The sequence below is a fragment of the Sphaerodactylus townsendi genome, linkage group LG05, assembly GCF_021028975.2.
Source record: "Sphaerodactylus townsendi isolate TG3544 linkage group LG05, MPM_Stown_v2.3, whole genome shotgun sequence".
Taxonomy (NCBI): Eukaryota; Metazoa; Chordata; class Lepidosauria; order Squamata; family Sphaerodactylidae; genus Sphaerodactylus; species Sphaerodactylus townsendi.
Genome location: NC_059429.1, coordinates 42662946 through 42689385, shown reverse-complemented (window position 1 = coordinate 42689385; position 26440 = coordinate 42662946). Strand labels below are relative to the sequence as shown.

General features: G+C 43.5%; 1 protein-coding gene across 4 annotated transcripts in view; it reads left to right on the top strand.

Moving 5' to 3' along the window:
• PLPPR5 (phospholipid phosphatase related 5) overlaps positions 1-26440 on the top strand; it is a 194077-nt gene that overhangs the window by 74412 nt on the left and 93225 nt on the right. For all 4 annotated transcript variants that reach the window (XM_048496290.1, XM_048496286.1, XM_048496288.1 and 1 more), the window contains exons 4-5: positions 23485-23661; positions 25672-25791. In XM_048496290.1, coding sequence (XP_048352247.1) covers positions 23485-23661; positions 25672-25791 — 297 coding nt within the window. The remainder of the gene's footprint in view (positions 1-23484; positions 23662-25671; positions 25792-26440) is intronic.

The window sequence follows — 26440 nt, the reverse complement described above, 5'->3', positions numbered from 1 at the left end:
GTAGTAAGGGAGCATCTCCAAGGTCTGGTCTGGCTTTTGTCTGGTAGTCAATGACTGACACACAATCATGTTTGTGGAAGGAGACATCTTTCATGGTGTCATCAGGTTCTGCTCCAAGAGGGTGAAGAAAAGTAGCTGGATTGTTGCGATCGGAGGTCTCGATGTAGACTTCTGGGTGTTCCAAGAGAACTGCTTGGTATTTCATCAGGCGGGCCGAAGTTAGCCAAACTGGTCCACGCACTTCCAGAATGGTTCTGATGGAGTGTTGAGACAGGATCCTGATAGATCCTCCAAAGGTAAACTTCTGGGCTTCTTGGGCCAGCAGGGCTGCCGCTGCCACTGCCTGCAAGCAAACGGGCCAGCCAGAGGCAGTGTCATCTAGGCGCTTGTTGAAATAGGCAATCACCCAAGGTCCCATAGAGGAAGGCTGAGTCAGGACACCACGGGCTATTCCTTGACCATCAGCTCGGCGCCCGTCAGCGACGTAGAGGTCAAATTCCTTTTCTGGGTCCGGGAGGTGAAGAGCTGGAGCTTCCATCAGTCTGGCCTTCAGTTGGGTTACTCGGCGTCTGACTTCTGCGGGTTCAGGTAAATAGGGAAGTCGTTGGTGGTCGGCTGTCGTTAGGATCCTATAGAGAGATTTTGCAATGTCTCCATAGTCCCAGATCCACAGTCTGCAATAGCCAGCCAAGCCAAGAAAGGAGCGCAGTTCGGCAGGAGTCACTGGGATTGGGAGCCTGTTGATGGCTTCAACTCGCTCAGGTGCCAAGGATCTCTGCCCGTTGCAGAGATCATGACCTAAAAAGCGAACCTTCTGTTGAACCAACTGGGCTTTCTTTTTTGAAGACCTGATAGCCACAATCATAGAGAAAATTCAGAAGAGAAACTGATGCAGCATGGCACTCCTTCGCACTCTCAGCTGCCAGAAGGAGGTTATCAACATACTGCAGCAGGACAACGCTGTCCGGTCTGGCCCACTCACGCAGATCTCGGGCTAGCGCTTGACCAAAGATAACCGGGGAGTTCTTGAAACCCTGGGGCAGACGCCTCCAACAGGCTCTGCTGGCTTCTTGACCCTCGGAATGGTAGGTAAAGGCAAAGATGAGTTGGCTATCGGGGTGCAGGGGAACACAGAAGAATGCATCTTTCTGGTCAAGGACAGTATAATAGATAAGTTCTAAACATAAGGCGAAGAATAACGTATAAGAATCAGGAACGTTTTGGCACAAGTCTTCAGTACAGGAATTTATGGCTCGCAGGTCATGCACCATCCTCACTTCACTGGATGGTTTTTGAACGGCCAAGATCGGGGTGTTCCAGGGGCTATCTTCTGCACGGAGAGGAAGGAGAACACCCCCCTCAAGGAGTCAATCAATGACCACTGCTAGACCAGGTAATAAATTCTTCTTCAGCCTGTACTGCCTGATATTCACTGGGGTGACATTTGGGTGAAGCTTGACCACAACTGGGGGACAAGTGACAGCTAATCCTGGCTTTCCATTGTCCCAGACTCCTGGCTCAACTTTAGACCAGTCCCAATCAGCCAGCTCCTTCACTTAGGGAGCTGGAGGGACGTCTTTCCTCGCCAGAAATCTATTCCTGTTCTCAAAAGAATTCTGGTGGTCTGTGCCTCATCTCCCAAAAACTCAATGACAGCCTTTGTAGAATGCAAAAAGTTTCATCCCAATAGATTCACACAAGCTTCAGGTAAATAGATAAATTCAGTTCAAATGGGGGTATCACAATTTGGGAGAGAGATCTCTGCAGGCTGATACTGAATGGTGGACTGTGTTCCTGTGGCTCCTTGGACCAAAGTCCTACATTTTTCAGTGATGGGAAGGGGTCGGTTTACAGCAGAGAGAGCTGCTCCAGTATCAATTAAAAAGGTCATGGGTTGATCTGCCACCCTCACTTTTACCCAGGGCTCAGGGGGTGGACTGTGCCCCTGACCCCTTCAGTCTGAATCACGAACAACTGCTGCCATCAGTGGGGTTGGGTTAGGCAGAATTGGGCGTTTGGACCATCAGGATCTTCAGAGGCAAACTGTCTAATGGCATCTTGCAAGCATTGGAGAAACTGTGCAGGGCTCTCTTTGGTATCTTGGAAGAGTTCTTCCACCCGGGGCCCATTTCTACTTCTGAAAGCACCAACTCGGCTAATGCTTTGACATCTTCCCAAGTTGGCTGGTGGATGGCAAAAAGTGCATTGAGTGTAGAAAGAACATTTTGAGGCTGAGTGGAAAACTGGCCCTTTAATTCTGACAATTTAGAAATCTTTGAAGGTCCCCAGGCCTCATGCCGAAATGTTCTGACAGATGAGGAAGCCGCCCTTTGAGGCATAGGGGGAAAAACAGTGGTTTGCTGAACAAGGGGGTAAATGGAAACAGGAGTCTCGACCGGGGTTTTCAGGGTCGTATCAACAGCCTGCACTTTGGATGGAGGTGCCGAGTCATTCACCGAGGCAGAGGGGTGAGACTGGCAGAGCCTGTTGGGGAGGGGTGCAGAGCAACGGAGGAGCTGTCTGCAGAGTATAACTGGGAGGTGGATCAGACTGTGAAAGCAGATCAGGCTTTCTCTGGCACTCAGAGGACGATTTCAAAACAACATTTTTGCTTTCTAACTTAACATTTTCATCACAACGTTTTGGGATTCATAATATGAAATACATACAAATATTAGAGTTTTGCCACATACAAATATTAGAGTTCTGCCAAATTTCCTCCTTAAACCAGTAAGTCCATGCCTGTAAAACATCTGGGTCAAAGGTGCCATTTGCATCCCACTGTGGGATCCCAGATGGTTTGTGCTGTGGCCAAATGGAGGTACATCATCATCATCATCATCATCATCATTATTATTATTATTATTATTATTATTATTATTATTATTATTATTATTATTATTATTATTATTATTATTATTATTTATAAACCGCCCTCCCCCGAAGGGGGAGCCCTTGCCCAACTTTCTTCCAGTTCCGCAGGACACACTCCAGAGGTGTTAACACTGGGTGTTGGTCCTGGGACTTACTGCCTGATTGTCCCATGTTTTAACTCAGGCTTTAATACAATCACACAGGTTTAAACACAGTTCAGTTAACAATGATCTAACACCAACTTAAGTTGCACACAAAATGTCTAACAACAGATTCTACAATATTTCAATTACAATGGAACAAAATTCTTCACTTTTCTAACAATCAATTCTACAAAATTCAATAACACAAACTTTACTTCAATAGTTTGTGCCTGGCTATCAAGGCACTTCAATAACACAGAATTCTTTACTTCAAAAGTTTGTGCCTGGCTACCAAGGCACTTCAATAACACAGAAATATTACCATGAACAACAATGCATGCATTTCAAAGACCCTTGTTCTCTTAACAAGGTCTTTTTCTTCTTTACCAAAAGTACATCCTACAGACAGACGTCTCTGCCAACTTACGGAGTGTACTTACCAATACGTGTGCCAGGCGTTCAGTCCTAACGCAAGGTGGCCCTGAACCCGCACTTTCAACAAAAAAAAAATTCACTGACCAAACAGGAATTCGGCTGATGGTCTGACAGCGCTGGTCCCAATCCAAACAGAAAACCCCACGTCCCCAATCAGGACGAGAGCCGGCTTGGGTGTCTGGTGGTGCAGGGTCAGCAATCTCAGCCAAAAACGCCGGTCCTGTCCCACTTGCCTGCTAGGTCCGGGGGAGCTGGTTGGGGCAAATCCTCACCCCGGGCCTCCCGACCTCGCGGGCCCCACGTTGGGCGCCAGGAAACTGACAACTCTGCCCCTTGAGTGTCAGTCACAAGACCACGCGATTCAGTTGCAAAAAGGCAAATGGTTGAAAAATCAGTGAAAGTTTATTACCAGAGCTCTTACAACTAGATCTAGTTGGGTCCAGGACCCCGTTTTGCAGCAATACATTGGGTTATATACTGGTACATCAACAAGCATCATTGAATAAATGATTGGCTAATTAGTGCTTTACCTCCTCTTCCCTCCTGTCTATGTCTTGTCTAAATTTGGGTGCTTTCGGTATACGTGGGTTGGCGACCAGTTTGTTGGCTCAAGAGATAGTTACATGTCAAATAACCATAAAGCAAGGCTCCCTGGGGAGGGGGCTGGAAGGAGAAGAGGAGCAGGTGGCTTTCTGAGAATCACACGAGACACCGCGATCAATCATATTTCTGAGAGACCTTGGGTTTTGACACCCAAGTACAGGATACGGCTTATCTTATTTTCTTCATGCAAGCAGTCTGCGGTCAAGGCTTCACACATTCTGGCACATCTGCAAGGACAATGCTTTTTAGAGAAATAAAACTTTTCAAAGTTTTTATTAACTCTGTAGGTTCCGGCTTAGCAGAGAGATCTTTCTTATTGGGGTTCACCTTACACTTCCAACTTAGTGACAGGAGGCTGGGGAGTCTCAGAGCTGGAAACTGGCTGTGGCTCCCACTGGGCCTCTGTGGCTCCCACTGGGCCTCAGTCTGAGCCTCTGGTCCTGGATGCTCAAGCTCTGGGTCTGCAGGCATTGCCTGTGGGACCAAACCTGTTCACTCTCACACCCTTGAGTCCTCATTTGAGGAGTTTTCAGCCATGCTGGACTGGGTGATAGATTTATGACTTATGTGGTAGTTGTGTGTTTGTTGTTTTGTAACCTGTGTGCATAAAGTGTGAGTCACATTCTTCGAATTCTTTAATTTTTATGAATTTAAATTCTCAGGTGTGCACAGTATACATATGGCACGAATGTGTGTATGTGTGTGCTGATATGCATCTGGCATATGTCTACTACACATCCAAAGACTCGAGCCCTCCCCACATGGTTTATCAAATAATGGTAAAATAATACTGCGAAGTGTAAATCAGCTTTAAGTGGGTAGTATAGAAACAATAACCCACTGTTCCTTAGTAGGGTTTGATTTAGGCAAGTGGTTTTCATACCATGTTCCTGGGAATCCTGGAGTCCTTCAGAAATGTATCAGGTGTTCTGTGATTAAAACACCTGCAATGGTAAACCAACTTCTCTCAAAAGCAGCTTGTCTGCCATGACTGATCTTCCCCTGCAGTGTGGAGTTGTGAGGGAATTGTGCATACATTCTCAATCACACCTTCTGTATGGGGAAACAGGTCCAAAAACTCAAGCACCAACTTGAGAAAAAAACTGATAATTTCCAGTTTGCAATTTACAGGTCCCTCAGTAGGCAAATTGTTTTAGAAGGGGTTCCCCAGGGACAGGAAGTTTCAAAAGCACTTGTTCGGACAAAACTCACACCCTAGCTGGAGATTTTATAAGAATGGCAGTCACGGGTGCATGTAGAACTAGTGGACCCCAAAAGTGAGTTGGAACTTTATGGTCTCTCTGGACCAGCAGCTATTTTTTGTGGAAACAATATAGCAGAGCTATCTCATTGTCCTCTGCATAATCTTTAGTGAGGCATTTTTCATTATTTTATTTTTTTCTCCAACCAGGAAACCCACCTTACTATTTTATTTAATGGAGCTTTCAAGGGATGCGTGCATATGAATGATCTCTGACATATGTTCTGTTAATGCTCTACTTCTCAGCCACCTACTCTTTGTACAATTCTGTAAGTTAAGCAGATAGCAGAGAATGTAGGTCTGGGGGACACTGATCTCTGTTGAATGTCTAATGCCTCATGCATATTGTCCTCTAAAGTATCCCAAACAAAACTACTGAATTGTTTACTTTATGACTGCAAAGTCTCACGTTGTGACTGTTTGAATAATTCTCTGCCGCTGGGATTCTACTTGGGAGGGGATGAGCAACATTGCTGGATTTGCCCACTTATCTCCTTACCATACAGTGTAGTCAGCAAATAAGTTGGACGATCTTCAGCTTTGCAGTCAAGCTTCCTCCCAGTTCATTTGCTCTTTCTTCATTCATTCCTCCTGTGGGAGAGGGGAGTGGGGGAAAGCATGCATTAAAATGAAACATTCCCCAAAGGGGTGTTTTTCTTCACAAGATGTTTGTACTCATGCAATGGATTTGGCAGGAAACAGAATGGAGAAGATCCGAGGTTCTCCTTTGGGCACCAGTTTATTCGTGTTCTTGTCATATATTGTTTCATTAGTATGGGCTGCATAGCAGACATTTAAAAACTGCACTGTATACATTTCTTGAGTACATTAAATGAGAGACTGAATTAATAATGAATTATTTCGACCCCGCACGTATCAGTAAATATTGGGTTATACAGTTAATCATTCATTAGGAATATTTGCTTATGTATCTTGATACAGACAGCACTTTGCCCAAGAAAGCTCAATTCATTCTTGTCATCGGATGATCGTGAGTGATTAAGGAGTATGTCTTGGTTTGGTCATTTTTGTGGACATTCATGATTTGCTTTACAGTGAAAGTTCCACTAGCAAACAACATTCAAATTTTGCTACTGCAATCCTAAGCAGAGTTACTCTGTTCTAAGCTCATGGATTTCAGCAGACTTTAAGGTGTAACTCTGCCCTGCAGTCCTGTTGTCTTGTGTGCAGTTAGCAGAGAATGTCGGTTTGGGGAATACTGATCTCTGCTGAATGTCTAAAAAGCACAGAGAGAGCGAAGAAATGTGGGGACAACATCAGACCTTTCATCAATCACAGTCCATCCCCTCTAGGTCCCTACACTTCCTACCTATCAGCTGCAGCAAATGTACTTAAGCACTTCTACCCCACCTGACTTATAATTTCATCCCTTCCGTGCCTCTTTTTAGATGTTTGACCTGAAGTCCCAAACCTGGCATTATGGAGAATGTCTAATTATTTCCTGTTTGTTTGTTTGTTTAGGGTTTGTTTTTTGTTGCCATTAAGTCATATCTGACTTACAGTGACCTTGGTGGATTTCTCAAGGCACGAGATGTTCAGAGCTGGTTTGCCATTGCCTGTCTCCACATTACAGCCCTGGTGTTCCTTGGAGATCTTCCATCCAAATACTAGCTAGGATAAGGTGACCAGATGGTCACCTTTGTACTTCCAGAGACGGTGGTGGAGTGGGTGGCGGCGTGTGCACATGCAGCGCGGCTGCAGGCGCTTACTGCCTTCTGGGGCACTCCGTTTCCACGCCTGAAAGCGGGAGCACCCAAAAGCAGTACTCCTCGACGGCGGCGTGTCGAGGAGGCTGCCGCTTTTATAGCCCAGAAGGCAGTGCAGCAGCCTTCCAAAAATCGGGACACTTCAAAAAACTCGCAGGATGCGGGACAAATTGTTTTAAGGTGGGACTGTCCCGCCAAAAGTGGGACGTCTGGTGAGCCTAAGCTAGGACCAACCCTGCTAAGTTTCTGAGGTCTGATGATATCAGATTTTTTAAATCCCATGTATTAATTTTAAAAGAAATACCTTGCTTATCCAAATAAACAAATCATGCAATTAAAAACTACAATTGATATGCCAAACTGTGCACAGTATTGCTGTCTTTGCAGGAAAGAAAGAAAAAATAGCTTATCTCTCCTTATTTCTACTTGGGCCTTGAGGGCACATCAATAGTGCCACAGTGGTATACTAACTGTGATATTGATCAAGGATATGAGAAATATTTTGAACACAAATAAAATGCTACTTAAATAGTTCCAGGCAACAAGTTGGCTGATTCAAAATATTATTATTATAAAATATGTGAAATTCTGCCCTCTCTTATTCTTACTTATGTTGCTTGACTTTTTTCTAGCAATCTTATTTCCATCCTGACCATAATCAATGGGGAATTTATTCAAAATCTCCTCTTGCTTTATTTTTGTATCCTTTTTCTATACTGATTTTCTTTTTCTATACTTATTTTCTTTCAAGTTTCTGTTTCTCAGTTCATTGTATACTTTACACTTTCCTTCACCTATCTTGCCTCTGGGGTTCCTGCCCTTTAGATCATCTACTTCCTTTAATCCTCAGAGTAATGTTTGCTCTTTTCCTAGAACCTTTCAAGGTCTTAATCCCAGCCAAACAAACAACATCTTCTCTTAAAGAAGCTGGACTGTAAACATTCTGAAAACTATTCCCTGAACAGTTTGATCATGGTGAACATTCAATGCTCTCATGCTAATCCTGCTAGTGAGTGTCAGAGGTTTTGTCATTTCTATATAAACAGCACAATATAGACTAGATACCTGTATCCAAATAGTTGCCTTGTTCAGATCAATTCATGACATTTAGAGCTCCATCTAAGGGGGGGGGGATCTACTGAGGGAGTGGCGTGCTGGCTGTGCCAGTGGATTTGCCCTCCCTGAGGCACTTAACCCAGGTGGAGTGGTGAAACCGCCACCCTCCCCCAGTACTGGGTTGCTGCACAGGATGCTTCAGCAGCATCCCTGCAGGTTCACTGTCATAGAAGGGTGGGCGCAGAGGAGAAGCCGAAGCTAGGAAGCTCCCTCCCAGCCTTTTGCCCCATTGCACTGGTGGGCCACAACCCACACTTTAGTCTGCCTTTTGACTGGAGTAAATGCAGTGCTGGCCATTGCGACTTCTCACAGGTCGGGAGACTTTTCAATCTCCCTACACCATCGGGAAGCCTCTTTGGAGGCAGCAACCAGGCGCAGCTGTGGCACTGTAGCCAGGCACCCTGTTTGTGGATGGGGTTGCCCATTCCCCTTTCCTCCACTCTGCTTCACTCCACCACTAATCACTTAACTGGTTCTTCATGGTTGTCAACTGGTTCTTCATGGTTCTTCATGGTTGTCATGAGTAGCAATAACACAGACTCTCAATGACCTTGAGATCTGTGAGGGTTCTTCTTAGAAGTCCAAGTTCTTTTTTTTCTCTCCCCTGTTCTTTGAACATAAACCACCTCCTCTTCCACATACCTCTCCCTCAGGCTTGTCTTCTTGGATCCACTGAACCCTTCTTTCTGTGACCTTGCTCTGCAGCTTATCTTTCTCTTCTCCCAGGATCACTCCCCAGACTTTGCCTTCCCTGCCCATAAACCGATTATTTTCTTTGGGATCCATGTAAAATCTTTAATCCTTTTGTTCACAGAAATGGAAAAAAGTTTTTTTAAAAATGTGATTATTCCATGATGCCATTGCAGTTCAGTCAATCAGTGACATATGCTTTACTTCAAAGGGCCAAAGTAAAAAAAGAGTGGGTGTTTGCTATTTTTTCTTTCTGGAGACTTGCACCTCACTGAATGGCATTTGGGTGACTAGGGGGCTGCCACTTAAAGGCACAGGCTGAAAAATCTGTGTATGCTAGGTAGATCACATATAGCCATTTGGTTCTTGCTAAGGTGTAGTAGAATATCACATACAAAAATTGCTTTCATAAAATCAGAAGGAAAAATAAATAAATATGTAAATCCTTGTCCTGGTGTCCCTTGTAGTCATTAATACAACACTTATCCATTAAGTGAGGTGGGCACAACCATGCATAAGAGTTGTAATTACGGCCAGAGTAGGAGACACAAGTAGCTCAGAGCGTACCATGAGTTCTCCTGACCTGATTCGCAGTACATGCTCCTAGAATACAGGTGAAGAGAAGATTGAGATTGGATTGAGCCAGTTTTTCCTCACAATCTTGAACTGCCCATTTACTTATCACAGCCTCTGCCCACAAATGGGTTTTGTTGATATGAGGTCTCATGATCCAGGATTGTAACTTGGAGGGAGAATCTTCGGCCTCCCTCCATGCTGGAGGGTTTAGTAGTCTCCTTGGAAGCTGAATCATACTCACTGCATGTGGAGATGCATAATAGGGCAAATATGCTTTCTGTGGCCTTTTCAGGTTGGGCAAATGGTGTGGGGGGAGGAAGGCATAAGCCACTCTTCCATACATGCTGCGTTCCCAATCCTTGAGAGCCAGCCTGGTATGGTAGTTAAGAGCAGGTGAACTCTAATCTGGTGAACCAGATGTGTTTCCACACTCTTACATTCCTGCTGGGTGACCTTGGGCTAGTCACAGTTCTTTGTAATTCTCTCAGCCATCTGCCTCACAAGGTGTCTATTGTGGGGAGAGGAAGGGAAAGGAGTTTGTAAGCTCCTTTTGTTCTCGTTAGAGAAGGGTAATCCAAAACTCTTCTCATCATCTTTTTCTAATTGGGCCCTGTGGCATTTGGAAAATAAGTTTCCCCATAGCTTCAGGGAATGGAGGACCCCAACTGAACTCCTGGCCAAACATCTTTCATAGTTCAGCTCTCAGCACTAGTATTTGCCAGGATTCCCAGGAGAACCACTTGGCATCCTACAATGAAAGTAGTAGGCCTTCATTATCTGCACCAAGGTTAAGGAACACATATACCCTCTCTGTCTTTCATCCACTGGAATGTCTGTGATACTTAACAAGCATTGATCGCCCTGGACAGACTGTCTGTATTCATTTACATTGAGACAATTGTAGGGTGTGATTCTGTGCTCTTCCCAAAATTAGTGCAAGAAATTGTTTTCCTTTCTATTAATCTATTTTTCAAGCTCCTTGGCAGCAACTAGAAATGAAAGGCTGTTGGCAATGGAAATTAACAGTGTAATCCTAAACAGAATCACACCCTTCTAAAACTTGCACAGGATTGTACTTTATTATTAAAATCCTTATTCTACATGAAGGGGACATAATTTCTTAAAGACCAGTTCTTTATGAATTACAATGAAAAATCAAACGTATGCATGGTAAACATTAAATAAATTGACTACAATTGGGATTAGACATTACTGCAGAAATATGGCAGTTTCCTCTTCTTCTACATGGGATTCCATTTGTTCCATTTGTTCCTCTGCCCCTGCTTCATTTCACTGGTTGTCAGCAGTAGTATCCTGTGTTGAGTATCCCTAGGTGATTTGCTAGAAAAGGTGGCATTGCCATTCAGCAGCAAGCAGCCACACATCCCCCATAACACATCTAGTTTCAGCCTAAGGTCTACTTCATATGTTACTTTGGGTTGTAGGAATTCCACTCAGTGTCCAATCCAAATTCTGAATTTCCTGTCCGGAATCCATTTTGCATGATATGGGGGTAACATTGCCAGGTCCCTCTGGTCACTGGTGAGGGGTAGGATTACCAGTTGTAGGTTGAGGAACTCCTGGAGATTTAGAGGGACCTGGAGTGGACAGGGGCCTCAGTGAGGTACAGTGCCATAGAGTCCACCCTCAAAATCAGCCATTTTCTCCAGGGGAATTGATCTCTGTAGACTAGAGATGAGCTGTAATTCTGGGAAATCTCCAGATCCTACCTGGAGATTTGCATCACTATCCCTCTCCTTTCCTCCCATCCCTTGCATGCCATTCCTCCCTCCCTCTCTCTCCGCTAGGGTGGGTGGGGCAGGTCCAGATGCCAGGCCCCCTCCCCTCCCTTACATGCCACCCCTCCTTCCCCTCCCCCTCCCTTTGCTAGGCTGGGTGGGCAAGGTCCTGATGTTGGGCCCCCTCCCTCTCCTCCCTTGCACGCCACCCCTCACTCTCTCCCCTTTCCTTGCAGTTAGTATGCAGTGGTTTTCCAATTGCTCAGAATGAGTTCAAACCAACCAAACTACAGAAAAAGAAGAGCTTGTATACCATGACTAAAATTGCTCCAGCTCTCCTTTAACAAATTATTTATCATGCAAAGCTACCATATTTTCCACATAATTGTTGAAGCAGAATGGTCGCATATTGATGAAAGAAAAGCTTATCGACAATCCTGCATTTTCAGAGGTGGTTTATTGATTACTCCATGGAGAGATATTGGTTGATAAATTATTTTGTCAATAATGTGTGCACTTCAGTATAAAACTATAATTCTTGCTCAGCAGAGCTACAAATTAATTTTCTACATGCCACTTTGAGGAGGTTTGTTTATCTAAGTTTCAAGTACATATAATGGTGAAGATTTTCCTGACCTCTAGTGGTTTTCATCGTGAATTGCCATATTGTTATATAACTGTGATAACCATTTCTTTTTTGGCCTAGGTTTGCAGAAGATTCTTTATATTTTGGAAAACAGTGCATCAGTTTATTAATACATAAGTTGAATATCATTTTGTATATATTAATAGTTTTTAAAATAGAAGTTACTACACTGAAAAACATGATCCTATGGAACTCCCTGATATTAGAGATCTGTCAACTCTGAGTATGTAACCCATTCAGGCTTTTAATTGCACTGTCTTATGTATGGTTGGTTCTTCTCCTTTTTGTGATGGTGGTGTCTGTGGTCTGATTGTTTAAAATTAAATGAAAATTTCATGCCGTGGTCTGATTGTTTAAAATTAAATTAAAATTTCATGCCGTGATCATCTCTGCAGTCAAAATTTTGAAACAGAAAAATCAGCTAATGAATTAGGCCTGTTTTGGTGTTGAATTGAGGAGCGGAAGGTATGGCAACCCCTGAAAAGAACAACAAATATAATCATTTTGATCCTCTGCAACTGTTTGTGAGCAGGACAATGTTGTTTATGTGCAATGGAGTCCATTTATATTGTTACCAGACAGGTGGGTGGGAGAGGCCTGTTTTTAAGACAGGCTATCTACATATCCTTCCAACCTTAGAGCTAGCCTAATGATACAGTGCCAAGATGCCATCTCAGAGTTACCACTAAGGCAGAAAACCTGTCTAGATAAAGATCTCCTTCAAACATTTACTTACAAATACTTGCAATACTTTTCTTGAAGTAATCAGCAAGAAACAAAGCCTTTAGTTTGGGAAAACAATTTCCCACCTTGACCACTGCTTACCTGTCCTCATGAAACTATGGCCGTTTCCGCACGGGCAATGAATGGCGGCCTGGAGGCCGGTAAAGCGCCGTCCCCATTGTGGCTGCCATTCGCTGAAGCGCAAGCAGCCGCAGCCCGCCTCTTGCGCCGCCTGCCTGTCGCGGGCGGCGTTTCCCCAGAGCGCAGCGCTCTTTTGAAAGCGCCACCTCGAAGCCGCTGCCGAGGAGCAAGCGGCAGCGGGTTGTAACACCTCCCACCCGGCACTTACCTTGTCCCGGGCCTCCGGCGTCGGCGAGGAGCCTGGGGACACGCTTCTGCCCCTCGCCGCTGGAGCAGGCGGCGCAGAGCCAGGGGGGGCGGTCCCCAGGCTCGCCGGCGACGCCAAAGGCTCCGGCTGGGATCACCCGGGCTGGCGGCGCAGCACTCTGTGGCGCCGGCTGCCCGGCTGTTTCCAGGACCGTCCGTGCGGACGGAGAGTATGCCAAAATGATTTCATCAACAGTTCCTGCTAGCTATTCCTTTAAACACTAATCCTATCTTCTAGTTTCCTAACTAATCCCTCCAACATAAACCTTCATCTGCAATAGCATTATCCTGGATCTATGACTGTACCAGGTCTACCCCTAAATCTAATAATTTCTAGGCACTCCCTGGGCTTCAAGCATTATGCTCAAGTGTCAACCATTAAATCCAAGTAACTACCACTTAAGTGTCCTCCCCTTGTTCCCTCCTGGAGAACAAGAACTGCCTTTGTCCTAGGAAGTTTGGGTCACATAGGCCCCTTCCGCACACACAAAATAATGCATTTTCAAACCACTTTCACAACTGCTTGCAAGCGGATTTTGCTGTTCCGCACAGCTTCAAAGAGCACTGAGAGCAGTTTGAACGTGCATTATTCTGCATGTGCGGAATGAGCCTTAGCGTAGCCCGGGGACCCATTTTCCTCTATATCTAGACCAGGGGTAGGGAACCTGCGGCTCTCCAGATGTTCAGGAACTACAATTCCCATCAGCCCCTACCAGCATGGCCAATTGGCCATGCTGACAGAGGCTGATGGGAATTGTAGTTCCTGAACATCTGGAGAGCCGCAGGTTCCCTACCCCTGATCTAGACTGTGCACCCAGCACAAGGTGTTCAGTATGTTCCTAGGCATCTCTGCCTTGTTAATTCTGATCCCAGTGCTGCTTTCTTCCCCATCTCTGTTGAATATCAACTCAGGTTCCTGAACTCTTCTCATCAGATTTTTCCACTTCTAGATCAGGTAATTGTCTTTATTCCCTGAAAATCCTATGCTATCCCTTAATACTATCTATATTCTAGGGCTGTGTGAATTCTCTGTGTACTTTTTACAGTGTTCTTGTAAGTTTATTATTTTACCTTTTAATTAATAAAACCGTTAAACTTTCACTCCTGCTTCCTGTAGATTACTTGTGAAAACCACCTCTGTAAACATTGGTGGAAAACTGGTTGTGGTGGGTTTTCTGGGCTGTGTGGCCGTGGTCTGGTAGATCTAGTTCCTAACATCTTGCCTGCATCTGTGGCTGGCATCTTTAGAGGTGTATCAAGGGGTACCTGAAAATGCCAGCCACAGATGCAGGTGAAACGTTAGGAACAAGATCCACCAGACCACGGTCACACAGCCCGGAAAACCCACCACAACCAGTTGAATCCGACTGGGAAATCCTTTGACAATACATTGGGGGGAAAGATATCATAAAGTTATCCAGCTTCCCATTAAACAAGGTCTGCCCTCTCTAATTCCCCCACTGTAAAAGGGACAGACCCCAGCATTTTGGGTAACAGTATACTTGATTCATTTTCCTTTGTAACATAAATTGTGTTGGGAATTGGATCATTCCTACTACACAGGAGCTTACATCTCTCTGTATCAATATAATGGAGTGACATCGTAGTGAGGATGAGCAATCCCTGACCTGTGTGGTTCATGATCATCATGGAGCCCACTGAAGCCATCACCAGTGGGGTGAGTGTGTGTTTATAGCCAGGATATTTATGAAGACGAATTTTAGTAAGCAACCGTGCTTGCTGACTATTTGGTTTCTCTCAGCCCCACCTACTTCCCAGGGTGTTTGTTGTGAGGGGGTAAGGGCAAGGAGATTGTAAGCCCCTTTGAGTCTCCTACAGGAGAGAAAGGGTGGGATATAAATGTAAACTCTTTTTCTTCTCTTCTCTAATAGTTATAGACTGACATAGAGGATGGCTTCTTCTTTTGCAAAAGTCTTGACCTTTTGAGAGAACGGAAAAGATGTGGGAATATATAGTGAACTTTAGTCTTAGTATCATTGAGCTGTCTACAGAATCACGAGCTGTAATTCTTGCTGGACTATGTGTCTTGAATATCTCATGTCTGATTTTGTCCTCATGCTAAAAACATACTTTTATGCAGAAAACCTACCTTTCAAGGACAAGAATTCTTGCTTTGCTTTACACATTGACACTCCGTTTTTCTATTGAGAGAGAGAGTGTTTCATGGAAGCAGCATTAAAATGTGCAATCCCCCTTTAACAGTTGGAAAGGTTACAACCCAGCACGGCCCACATCTCTGCAGCTCATATTGCTCAACTCTTGGAAATAAACAAGTGAGAAATATTTTTCCTAATATTGAGTGTATCCTCATTTGTGAGTGTGTAGGCAAATCCCACAGGTGCCATTCATGTTTATCCAGTCCAGAGTACAGTGATGTGATTTTCTGTGTATAGCACCAATGATGTAACATTCATGTAGAAAACTGCTTTTCCTATAGGTTGAACTAAGGCCGTTTCCGCATGGGCCAAAAACGGCGGCCTGGGGGCGGTAAAAACGCCGCCCCCAGGCCGCCGTTCGCACAGGCGGCGCTGCTGAAACACAGGTCAACAAATCAACAGACAACTTGTGTTACCAAATATTGGAGACAGGAAAAAGAAAGAATTGTTTTAGTCCAGTTAAAAATAACTGCCCATGCAGCAGTACCTCCACCAATGGAGAGGCTTTTCCATCTGCAGAGGAAGGGAGTGAGATTCCCAATATTCTCCTCCAGTTTACTCTTCACACTGATCTGCTGGGTTCACTGACCTGAAGGAGCACAGTTTCAGGGCAGAGTATAGAACAGGGATGACAAACTCAGTTGTAACCAGGGCCAGTTAGAACATAAATGTGACTTGCTTGAACTGGGCCCAGCAGGGGAGTGTCTCAGCTGTCAAGCCCCCTGCAGTCTTATTGGCCCAGATTAGCACAGGTGTATGTGTGGAGTCCACAGCAGGGTTACCTGCCTGGATTGGTGCTGGGGGAGATGGTCATCACTGAATGGGATGTGGGGCTGCCTTAGCTGGTAATAAAACAAATGGGTGCAGTGTGAAACAGAAACTTCAGAGAAAAAAGCCCCCATACTCTTTAGCTGCCAAATATGACGCGGATCAAGAGTCCTTCAAAGTATTTTAAAACATCCAGATGGACTTAACTGGGTGAATATCCTCACTCCCTCATTACCTGCATGCAATCTGTTGAAGAGGCTTTCACTGACTGAGAAGTCTTGATATTTATAGTGACTTTTTATACTATATTGAGGCTTTAGGACAGTTTTATGGATGCCTATTCTTCTGAGAATTATTGATGTTGTTTAACATATGTTGTGTATATATGTATTATAAGTTCTGCGCATTTAGCACTTTCTTGCACTGTTTGCACCTGCACTTTTATTAGAAAATAATTGTACAGGAGCTTTGACAAAAGGTATGAGAGCTTTTCTCTGAAGTTTCGGCCTCAGCTGGTGAACCTGGGGAGGGTTGGCCTGATAAGCCCTCTCAAGTGGTGGATCCTGCCCCGGGCTACATTTTTGACACCTCTGGTGCAGAAGAAGAAGAGCTGGTCTTTATACCCTGATTTTCTGTACCATAAAAAATCTCAAAGCAGCTTACAAATCACCTTCCCTTCGCCCTCCCCCACAGCAGGTACTCTGTGTGAGACAGGTGAGACTGAGAGAGTTCTAAGAGAACTGTGACTAGCCCTAGTTCACTCAGCAGGCTTCATGTGGAGGAGTAGGGAATCGAACATGGTCCTCCAAATTAGAGTCCACTGCTCTTAACCACTACACTGCCCTGACTCTCAGTGAGGGTGGGGGAACGCAACGAAGTTACCGCCTTCTAGTGCAACTCTACTTGTTCTGCTTAGGATCCAAACCAAATTTGCTAGGGAGTCTTTGAGAACATAACCATCAGAAATTATTTTGTGTTGGTTACATATTTCATTAATGCTTTTTAAAAAAATCACTGAAACATTAAGCAGGGTTTATATCTGTTTGATCAATATATTAAGTATATATTTATGTGTCAGTTTGAATCTGAATTCTGTGATTCATCTGAACATTCTCTAACAAGTTGTCTCCCCCTGCTCTCCCGCCCCATTGCACAATATCTCATTGCTGTTTCTTTTCCTGCCAGCACATAAAATCTCCTCGGCCCAGCACAGTTGGAATCAGGTTTCAGAAAGATTAAGATTAAAAATGGCAGCAGTACTGGAGGGCAGGATTTAACAAGAATATGGTGCTGTAGGAGTTAGTGCAATCTGAGAAACGAATGTAGTATGAGAACTGGCTGTGTGTGCTCACAGAGGAGGCCCTGGTAGACATCTTTGAAATCATACTTCGTCTACCAAATATCACCTTCCTCCTTCTCTATGATAGCTTCTAAAGAAATCACAGGCACATGCAATTAAATATGATTGGTTCTTTGACAAAATTATATTTTACCCTCACTAATGAAAGGTGTTTCTTTTTCGCTCAAAGGATTATTTTCCTTGGTCGCAAATATATTCTGCATTTATGAGGATATTTCTGTATCACCGCATGAAACAGATGTATTTACCCTTTTGCCTATTGTTTCTTTAAGTTGCTTTAATGAGTGTTGTTCCACGGGCAGAAAATAAAATGACTTCTTAATTAGATTGGATTTAGCTCAGCAGGTCTGATTTTTAGTTGGTTTGAGTGTCAGATCCCTCCTGCCTTATTCCTCTGCATGGGTCTGTGTGAACAGGATTAAGGATCTGTAACTGAAGTCAGGAGCCCAGGGAGGGGGATCAGCTAAAGAGCCTCTTTCTAGGTGGCAAATTAATCTGAACCCCTTCATCCTCTCTGTTCCCTTCTACCCATCCTAATTCCCTGGATGAATGGGGTAGAACAATCTACTTCCACCACTCTTGTTTTGGCATTCCTTGATTTGAAGGTGCCCAGAGCATCCCCCTTCCTCTGTGTTCCTGTTATTATGAAGAGACTACTTCCTGGAATAGGGGATGAGACAGCACAGTTTTAAGAGATTGCACTCAGGGCAGAAAAGTAGAAGGTGCAAACAGCTACTGATAGCTTGCATAAAGGAAGTAGTTTACAGCGATGGAAAGCCTGCATGATCCTATCCCCATGAAGTCAGCTTTGTAAGGTTCTGATTGCAGTCAGAGATGAGAGTGAGATTAATTTGTTCAGAGAAGTTCACTAATAATCATAACACATAGTGAGAAAGATTTCCCTCCAGAGTCTTTTAAAACAGGGTCCTTAAGGCAAAACCTATGCACATACAGGCATGTATAGTGTGATCAGACGTCCCGCTTTTGGCGGGACAGTCCCGCTTTTAACCAATTTGTCCCGCGTCCCACGGGGTTTTTTAAATGTCCCGATTTTTGGAAGGCTGCCGCACTGCCTTCTGGGTGCTCCCCTTTTCCCGCCCTGTCACAGGGTGGGAAACGGGAGCGCCCCAGAAGGCAGTGCGCTCCTGTGGCCGCGCGTGTGCGCGTCCTGCCTTAAAAAGGTGAAAATCTGGTCACCTTAGGTATGTATAACAAAATCCTGAGAGCTCTGAGGGTCAGTATAAGTTAGAAATCCATGATGGGAGGTGAAGTTGTTTAGGGCTGTGGAGTTGTAGTGGAAAAGGTATAATTAAACAAAGAATGTTGTAGTGATCAAAGGAAGCATTAAGCACACACACATTCCAGAGCACCTCCCACAAAATAGTTTTTAATCTAACATCAAGATCATTGGGGTGTAGTTACATGATTTTCAAGTAACATCTGGGCGATACCTTCTAACTGTTAATATTTAGTTCGAGCTAAGACAGCTAACTTGCAGACCGTCAAATTGACTGATTTTGTGTTCCAACAAACTAGAGGTGCTATAAATCCAGTATCATAAATGTGTTATACTCTATACTTTAATGATACTGCTCACACAACCAATTTGGCTGTGAACAGTGTCACACTAAGATTAAAAGAAAAAAAGAGAGGTATATTTATATATGTATATAAACAATTTATAATTAATATGGTAACTGCCAAAGTGATATTAAAATCCATCTCTGCTAATAAAAATCTCAGATTATCCAATTTACACCTAGTGTCTTGAATAAAAGGTTTTATCCATCTTTCTTGCCAGATAAAGCAGGTCACAACTGAACAGAGACTGTTGAAAAGTGTATTTGGCCAAGTCACATTTACACACTTGCTCAGAATATGGCACCTTATTTGAATTACCCAGTATCTCCCCTGAAGGAATGGCATTCAGTCTTACCAACATAAATAATTGCCTATTACATGGGGCTGTCAGGAAGTCAAAGTATGTTGGAAGAGACCATTAAAGTGAGGTACAAAGTTGAGCATGTTCTGTGTGCTCTTATCATGGTGCTTCTAAAATCTAATTGCGTGCGGAGGTTTGGAGACTCGTTCTATTAATAAAACAACAACACAATTGTTGGAAAGAAATCAACCGCAGCCCAATTTATTTAACTAACAACCATTTTGAAGCTGGGCGAGCATAACCGAGCACATCCTGGCCCCCAGGCAGCGAGCCACTTAACCTGGTTATAGGGCAGGCCCCGGCTGACCCCTCAGGCCCTTCGGACAGAACCCCTGTCCGGCGCATTCCCCCAAGGGAACTGGAACAGGAAGTTACTAGGTGCCACATGGACGGAAACCCAATTTGTGACACCCCTTCCTGCTGGGCGGCAAGCTCTCGGCGCGGCCCCAAGGCTTGCCTTATTGAGCTCTATCACCACCTCGGACTTCATACGGAGGCCCTCGATGTGGGAAGGTCTGGCATGCAAGCTACTGCCTTCCCCAATAGGATGTGCTGTTATGCCCAAAAACCGCCCAGTGAACTGCGACAAAAGAATAACAATAGCAGAACCAATAACCATTTCATAAAGGGAGGGAAGGGAGGGCCTTCGCTGCTCCTGGCCTCAAAGAGATAGAAAAAGTGCAGAGAAGGGCAACAAGGATGATTGAGGGACTGGAGCACCTTCCCTATGAGGAGAGGCTGCAGCGTTTGGGACTCTTTAGTTTGGAGAGGAGACGTCTGAGGGGGGATATGATTGAAGTCTATAAAATTATGCATGGGGTAGAAAATGTTGACAGAGAGAAATTTTTCTTTCTTTCTCACAATACTAGAACCAGGGGGCATTCATTGAAAATGCTGGGGGGAAGAATTAGGACTAATAAAAGGAAACACTTCTTCACGCAACGTGTGATTGGTGTTTGGAATATGCTGCCACAGGAGGTGGTTATGGCCACTAACCTGGATAGCTTTAAAAGGGGCTTGGACAGATTTATGGAGGAGAAGTCGATTTATGGCTACCAATCTTGATCCTCTTTGATCTGAGATTGCAAATGCCTTAACAGACCAGGTGATCGGGAGCAACAGCCGCAGAAGGCCATTGCGTTCACATCCTACATGAGAGTTCCCAAAGGCACCTGGTGGGCCACTGCGAGTAGCAGAGAGCTGGACTAGATGGACTTTGGTCTGATCCAGCTGGCTTGTTCTTATGTTCTTATGTTCTTAAAGAGGCCGAACATGGCCGACGCAGCCTTATATAGACTGCCCAGCCCCTGTCACATGACGATTCCCCCGCCATGTGACAGATCCAGCCGGCTTGGGAGAGGAGGCATTTCACTCCTTCCTCCCCCAATGCAACAGCACCGCCGGGCTGAAGCCCGGGACGCTATTTTTCTCAAGCAGCTCAGGGTTAAAGAAAAAGCTGCTGATATGGCATTGTACATCAGATATATAAAGTGGGAAGGACAAGTGTGTGTTTTTAGACATGTAGCCAGCTTTCACTAGGGAGCTGCAGCTGATACATCTACCCTTCACACGTCTATATTTTATTCCACAGAAAACAGTGATGCAGCCTCAGCAGACATGACCGGCCTCTAAAGTGGCTCCCTGCAGTCAAGCAAAGTCATTCCTGGAGTTCTGAAATCATGCAGTGGCTTTTAAAGTTACCAGTAGCTCTCCCCTGAAAGGGAGGTTAATTTGGTCTCTTAAAACTCACTGATTTGACACTACTGATGATTGTTGTTTTGTGAGGTTGTTTTATGATGTTTCAGTGGCTGCTTATCCATTTTCGTTTACCATTTTATTACTTGAATGTTTTGAGTTTAAACTATGAAAACTGGGCTGAAAGAAAACCTAGACATTTGGTGTGAGTAAACAAACTGCAAAAGGAGAACTTAAAGAGTGATAAAATACCCATCAAACTCATGACTTAATAGCCAGCAGCTGCAATCTGGAACCACAGATGGCTACTATTTCTTGTGTTGGCTTTCAGCTTGAACAATCACTGAATTATCATTGACTCAGTTACTGGGTATACTGGTAGTACACTGATGTTGTTATGCCTGTTCCCTGGTCACAAGTTACAGTCAATGCATGCAGAATCCATACAGTGTACCCTCAATTTTGTGTTTAGTAATTTTCAATTCATGTTTTTAGTAATATGTGTTTAGTAATTTTCAATGCATGTTCAGTTTTTTAAAATTTCACTTTTATCAGAGCCCTGATCTTTGGCTTTATTGGTTAATTGAAAGCTGAAGACTCATTGATACAAACAGATGTATGTTTGTACTTGGAGGAAGTATGTGTGTTCACTGTAACATGTGAACAGGGCTCCTGTGTTCCCCAAAGGTGGGCTAATGTACAACATTAGGGCATCCCTAAGTGCACGCCTTAGGCCTGACTAGGGTGTGAGCCACAGGGGTCATAAAACGTGATTTAAAAGCAGGCATTGGGAATGTGAGTTCCTAAGCAGATGAGCATACATTATGCAGCTCAAGGTGGGTGTTGGGGGGGGGGGTGTGGAGGGATTTAAGCAGACTTTGAATTTTTTATTGGCTCATCGGTATTCCATTGTAATGTGGAGACTCACACTACAGAAAAGAGAAGCTGCTGCAATTTGAGGGCTGTAAATAAAAGGAGAGCAGTAAAATGAAAATCGTGTTGCTTCTCAAATGAATGAAAAAGATTGATTTTAGGAATGTACTCAGAAGCTTTTTTTTAACTATTGATTTATTCTGGGTACATTTGGTTGTTATCTTGCCATATATAAGGGAGTTTTATGTCACAAGCAGGTGATGAGGATTTTGCCATAACCATAAGTCTTCCTTTCTTTCACCTTTTCTGTCTTTTTAATGGAAATTTAGGTTAAATAGCGTCAAGGGTCACATTACACAAGGAATTTGAACTGTAACATTCACTGTGGATTCTGGAGTTTATGATGCCCAGATGCTTGTGTAGCCACTCTAGGGGCATGCTGAAGTGGTTTATAACAGCCTTGCACAAAAACTCAGAAAATTAAACATCCAATAAGCTGGGGCTGGTTGCTGTAACACATGGCAAGCTGTGTCAAATTACCATGGGAACTGGCTTCAACCATGTGATTTCTCCCCAAGATTTCACTGAAATTATTTGGTTGCAGCACAGAGAGCAACCAAGTATTTAGTGGGGTGTCAGCATGATGAGGCTCTTGAACATGGCATGTAATGGCAATTTCAAAGAGCAACTGTAGGATGGCCTTATTGTGAGCTTTCCAAAGGAACTTAGGAGGTCTGAAATCAAGTTCCAGTTCTGAGTAACAATGCAGTCTTCTGTAGAGTTACTCCAATCTGTACTATTAATATCTTTATATCTTGTATCTTCTGGCCCACTGTGGTCTCTTATCAAATGGGTTTTTCAGATTACTTTAGACTCTGTGCAATTCTGCATCTGTAACAGTTGCCAGCTGGATATAGAGAGAACAGATTTGATAGTGTTTTAAATTTTTTGGTCTAATCTGTACATTCCAGTGGAGAGCAAAGAAAGACATCTGACAAATTAGCACATAATTGTATGCATCAATCTGATTGATTTCAGTGTGTTGCAAAGTATTGGACAGCAGTCACAGAATGGGACTGCTGAATGCTTCCTTGTCTGTGGCTTGCTGGGAATTTAGATAGCAAAGAGAGTATTTTTTAATGGATTGTAGAGGTTGTCTAGAAAAGCTTCAGTTTCTTTTCTTTCCACACAATGAGGTTAATTAGCATTAACTGCCCTCAGCTAATATACATGAAAATGCAAACAGTAGAAATGGACTGTCTCTCGAATACTGCTGAAAGTGCCAATTTTTTAAAAAAGAACTGATGGTATAATTTTCCCTGTTGTTCTCAGAGCCCTTTGTCATTTTACTCAGAAGAAAACTTCAGGACATTGCAGGCATCGTGCATGGTATTATTACTGTGGTTTTAAAAACTTCTTCAGATCATTGCTTGAATTTATACATTTATTTATTTATTTCATATATATCCCACCTTTCTACCCAGTGGAGACACAAAACAGCTTACATCATTTCCTTGTCTATTTTATTTTCACAACAATCCTCTGAAGTAGTTTAGGCTGAGAGAGTGACTGGCCCAAGATCACCTAGAATGTTTCTGTAGGTATTCAAATCCTAGTCCAACAGGATACACCACACTGGCTCTTGTCTGTAGAGATATCATGTTTTGTTCTGAATAATGTTCTCTTCCCCACCCCTTGTGGAAAAATATGATACTGTTCTCAATTTGTGTGTGTGTTTTTCTCCTCCAGATGTATATCACCAACACAATAAAATCCAGGGGAACAAGGCTAGCAAAACCAGTCCTTTGTTTGGGCTTAATGTGTGTGGCCTTTCTTACTGGTATCAACAGAGTAGCAGAATATCGAAATCATTGGTCGGACGTGATAGCAGGATTTCTAGTTGGCATTTCTATAGCAGTGTTTTTGGTGAGTACTTTTACCAGCAAATTGTTCTTTTTCCATGTGTACTTGGCTGTAAACACATATGAAATTGCCTTGTACTAGTTCAAGGCATTGGTCCATCAAAGTTAGGATTGTCTAACTAGCAGCAGTTCCTGAGGATCTCAAGCAACAGTCTTTCTCATCATCTTTACAGTTCTTTTAACTGGACATGTCAGGTAATGAACCTAGGATCTTCTGAATACATAGCAGATTTGCTGCCATGAACAACAAGTATATAGTACCTTACCTTTTTTCACTCAACAACAAGCAGGAGATATACAAATACACAGTTGTGAGAATATGAAATCCAGCATGTACTGCAATGGAGAATCTTCACGTGGAAGATCTCCCCATTCACATCCTTTTGTCTGCATAGAGCTGAATGGGGATGGCCTTGCAGAATTGTCATGTGTGGGGCCCTACAAGACTCACTGGGGGAAGATCCCATCATCCCTCCCCATTGTGACTCCAGGTCTCCTTCCTGTCCCAGCCCCTCTGTGTTGCTGGCTTGCAATTTAAACCCCCAATTTTGTTTTTGTTTTTTTAGTTTTCAGATTTTTCTGCAAACTTGAAGAGTACCCCAAATTTGATGAAACTGCACTTTGTCAAAGGTCAGCAATAAATGATCCAATCCACCTCAGACCAGCCATAGGACCATCTTTGATGGATTCAATTTCAAGTGGCTCTGCTTAACCATTCCACTAGGCACTTAGCTAAAACATCTGAGACGTTGTCCAGCCAACCATTCATTAACTTGAAAGAGCTGGGTGTCATCTGCATACTGGTGACAATTCAGTCCAAAACTATGGATCAGGTGGTCAAGGGAGTGCATATAGATACTATCTGCTTAACCATTCCAACTAGGCACTTAGCTAAAACATCTGAGACGTTGTCCAGCCAACCATTCATTAACTTGAAAGAGCTGGATGTCATCTGCATACTGGTGACAATTCAGTCCAAAACTATGGATCAGGTGGTCAAGGGAGTGCATATAGAGATTAAATAACATCAGAAAAAGAATAATTTCCTGGGACACCCCACATACTAGGGGGCACTGGGCAAAAATGATCTCTCCTAGCACCACCCTCAGGACCCAGTCATGGAGAAATGAGATCAGCCATGGGAAGACTGTCCCATGGAGTCCAATATCAGCAAGATGGTGGGTCAAAAGTACAAATATTACTGAGTGCAACCAGTTAAGGAGGTGAGTCAGTAATAAAACTGACATCTCTTTTGCTCTTTGGCTTTTCCCATGAACATGGCATATGTCGATGTGTGCATGCATACACATTAATTTTGACTGAAAGGCCCCTTCTGCACATGCAGAATAATGCACTTTCAATCCAGTTTCACAATTGTTTGCAAGTGGATTTTGTTATTTTGCACAGTAAAACCCAGCTGCAAAGTGCATTGAGAGTGGATTGAAGATGCATTATTCTGCATGTGTGGAAAGGGCCAAAATGAATCCAACTACCCCCATCCCCACCCAAAAGCATTTCAGCATCAGTTTAAATACTACAACCATGAGTAGCTGCACCCTGAGCAGAGTCACATTTTTCTGCTGATTTCACTGAACTTAGATTGGAGTTACTCTGCAAGGGACTTCAATGTTAGAACTGTATTAAGTTACATTTTTGAAGTGTTTTAAAGATCTCATTCAGTACAGAAGAGTGCATTAAAAATTAATATTTTTATCTTAAGCACATTAAGTTGGATTCAGTTCTAATGTTTTGCCAGCAGAAAGCATTGCATCAGTGGAATGAAACTGCCTTCTTCTCTTATGTTATAGCCCACTAAATCCTCCAAATGCTGTTTTTGGAGATAGGGGACCCCTGGAAGAACATGAGGGACAAATTAGGGTTCCTTGATGGGAAAGAAGAACCTCTGAAAATTACTCTTTCCTCTGCCCCCACCCACATCCCTTCTGGTGGCAGACAATTATTGCTGTATCAGATCAGTACAATTACTTCATAACATTTCATTTTCTCTTTCTAGGTTGTGTGTGTGGTAAATAATTTTAGAGGTAGACAACCGGAAAATGAACATTCTCACATGGACAATCTGGCCCAGATGCCTATGATCAGTATCCCACGGGTAGAAAGTCCTTTAGAAAAGGTAATGCTCTTCTGGATGGGTTTCTTGTTGAATCTGTACACTTTGTGCCAATTCTAGTGCCTGGAGTATTTAAATATTTTGATTTATAGTCTCAACAGTATTAGCAGAATTCTAGTGCTATCTACCTTTTTTAAGTTCTCAAAGACTTTGTAATGCCATGTGAACAGTCAACTGTGGTCTCAGGAACCTGAAAACATCAAATCATGATACAGTTAAGAGAATCTGAGAGCTTTATCATTCCCCCCCCCCCCCCAATATATACCACTTCTGTGTACAGGAAATGTGGAGAAACTGTCTTTGACACTCAAACCATGTTAGTTAAGAGATCCTTGTGCAGGTCAAAAGAATGTTCACATATTGAAAAGTATTGTTTAGGTCCCCTCTCTCCATGAGTTCATTCCTGGATACAGAACTGGTGAGTAAAAGTTCAATATATGATGGTTTGATAGCAGGACCATTTACTGCATAACATTTGTATTGCCTTGCTGAAACAAACTTGGAAGATCCATAACAGTAACTAGAGGATGCTAACTGGGTCATATAATGCATTACATGGTAAAATGAGTGCATGTGGCAATGCTTACATTTTTATTTTGGAAAATATGCTTGTTAGTTGCATCATAGGCTGATTCCGCATGGGCCAAAAACA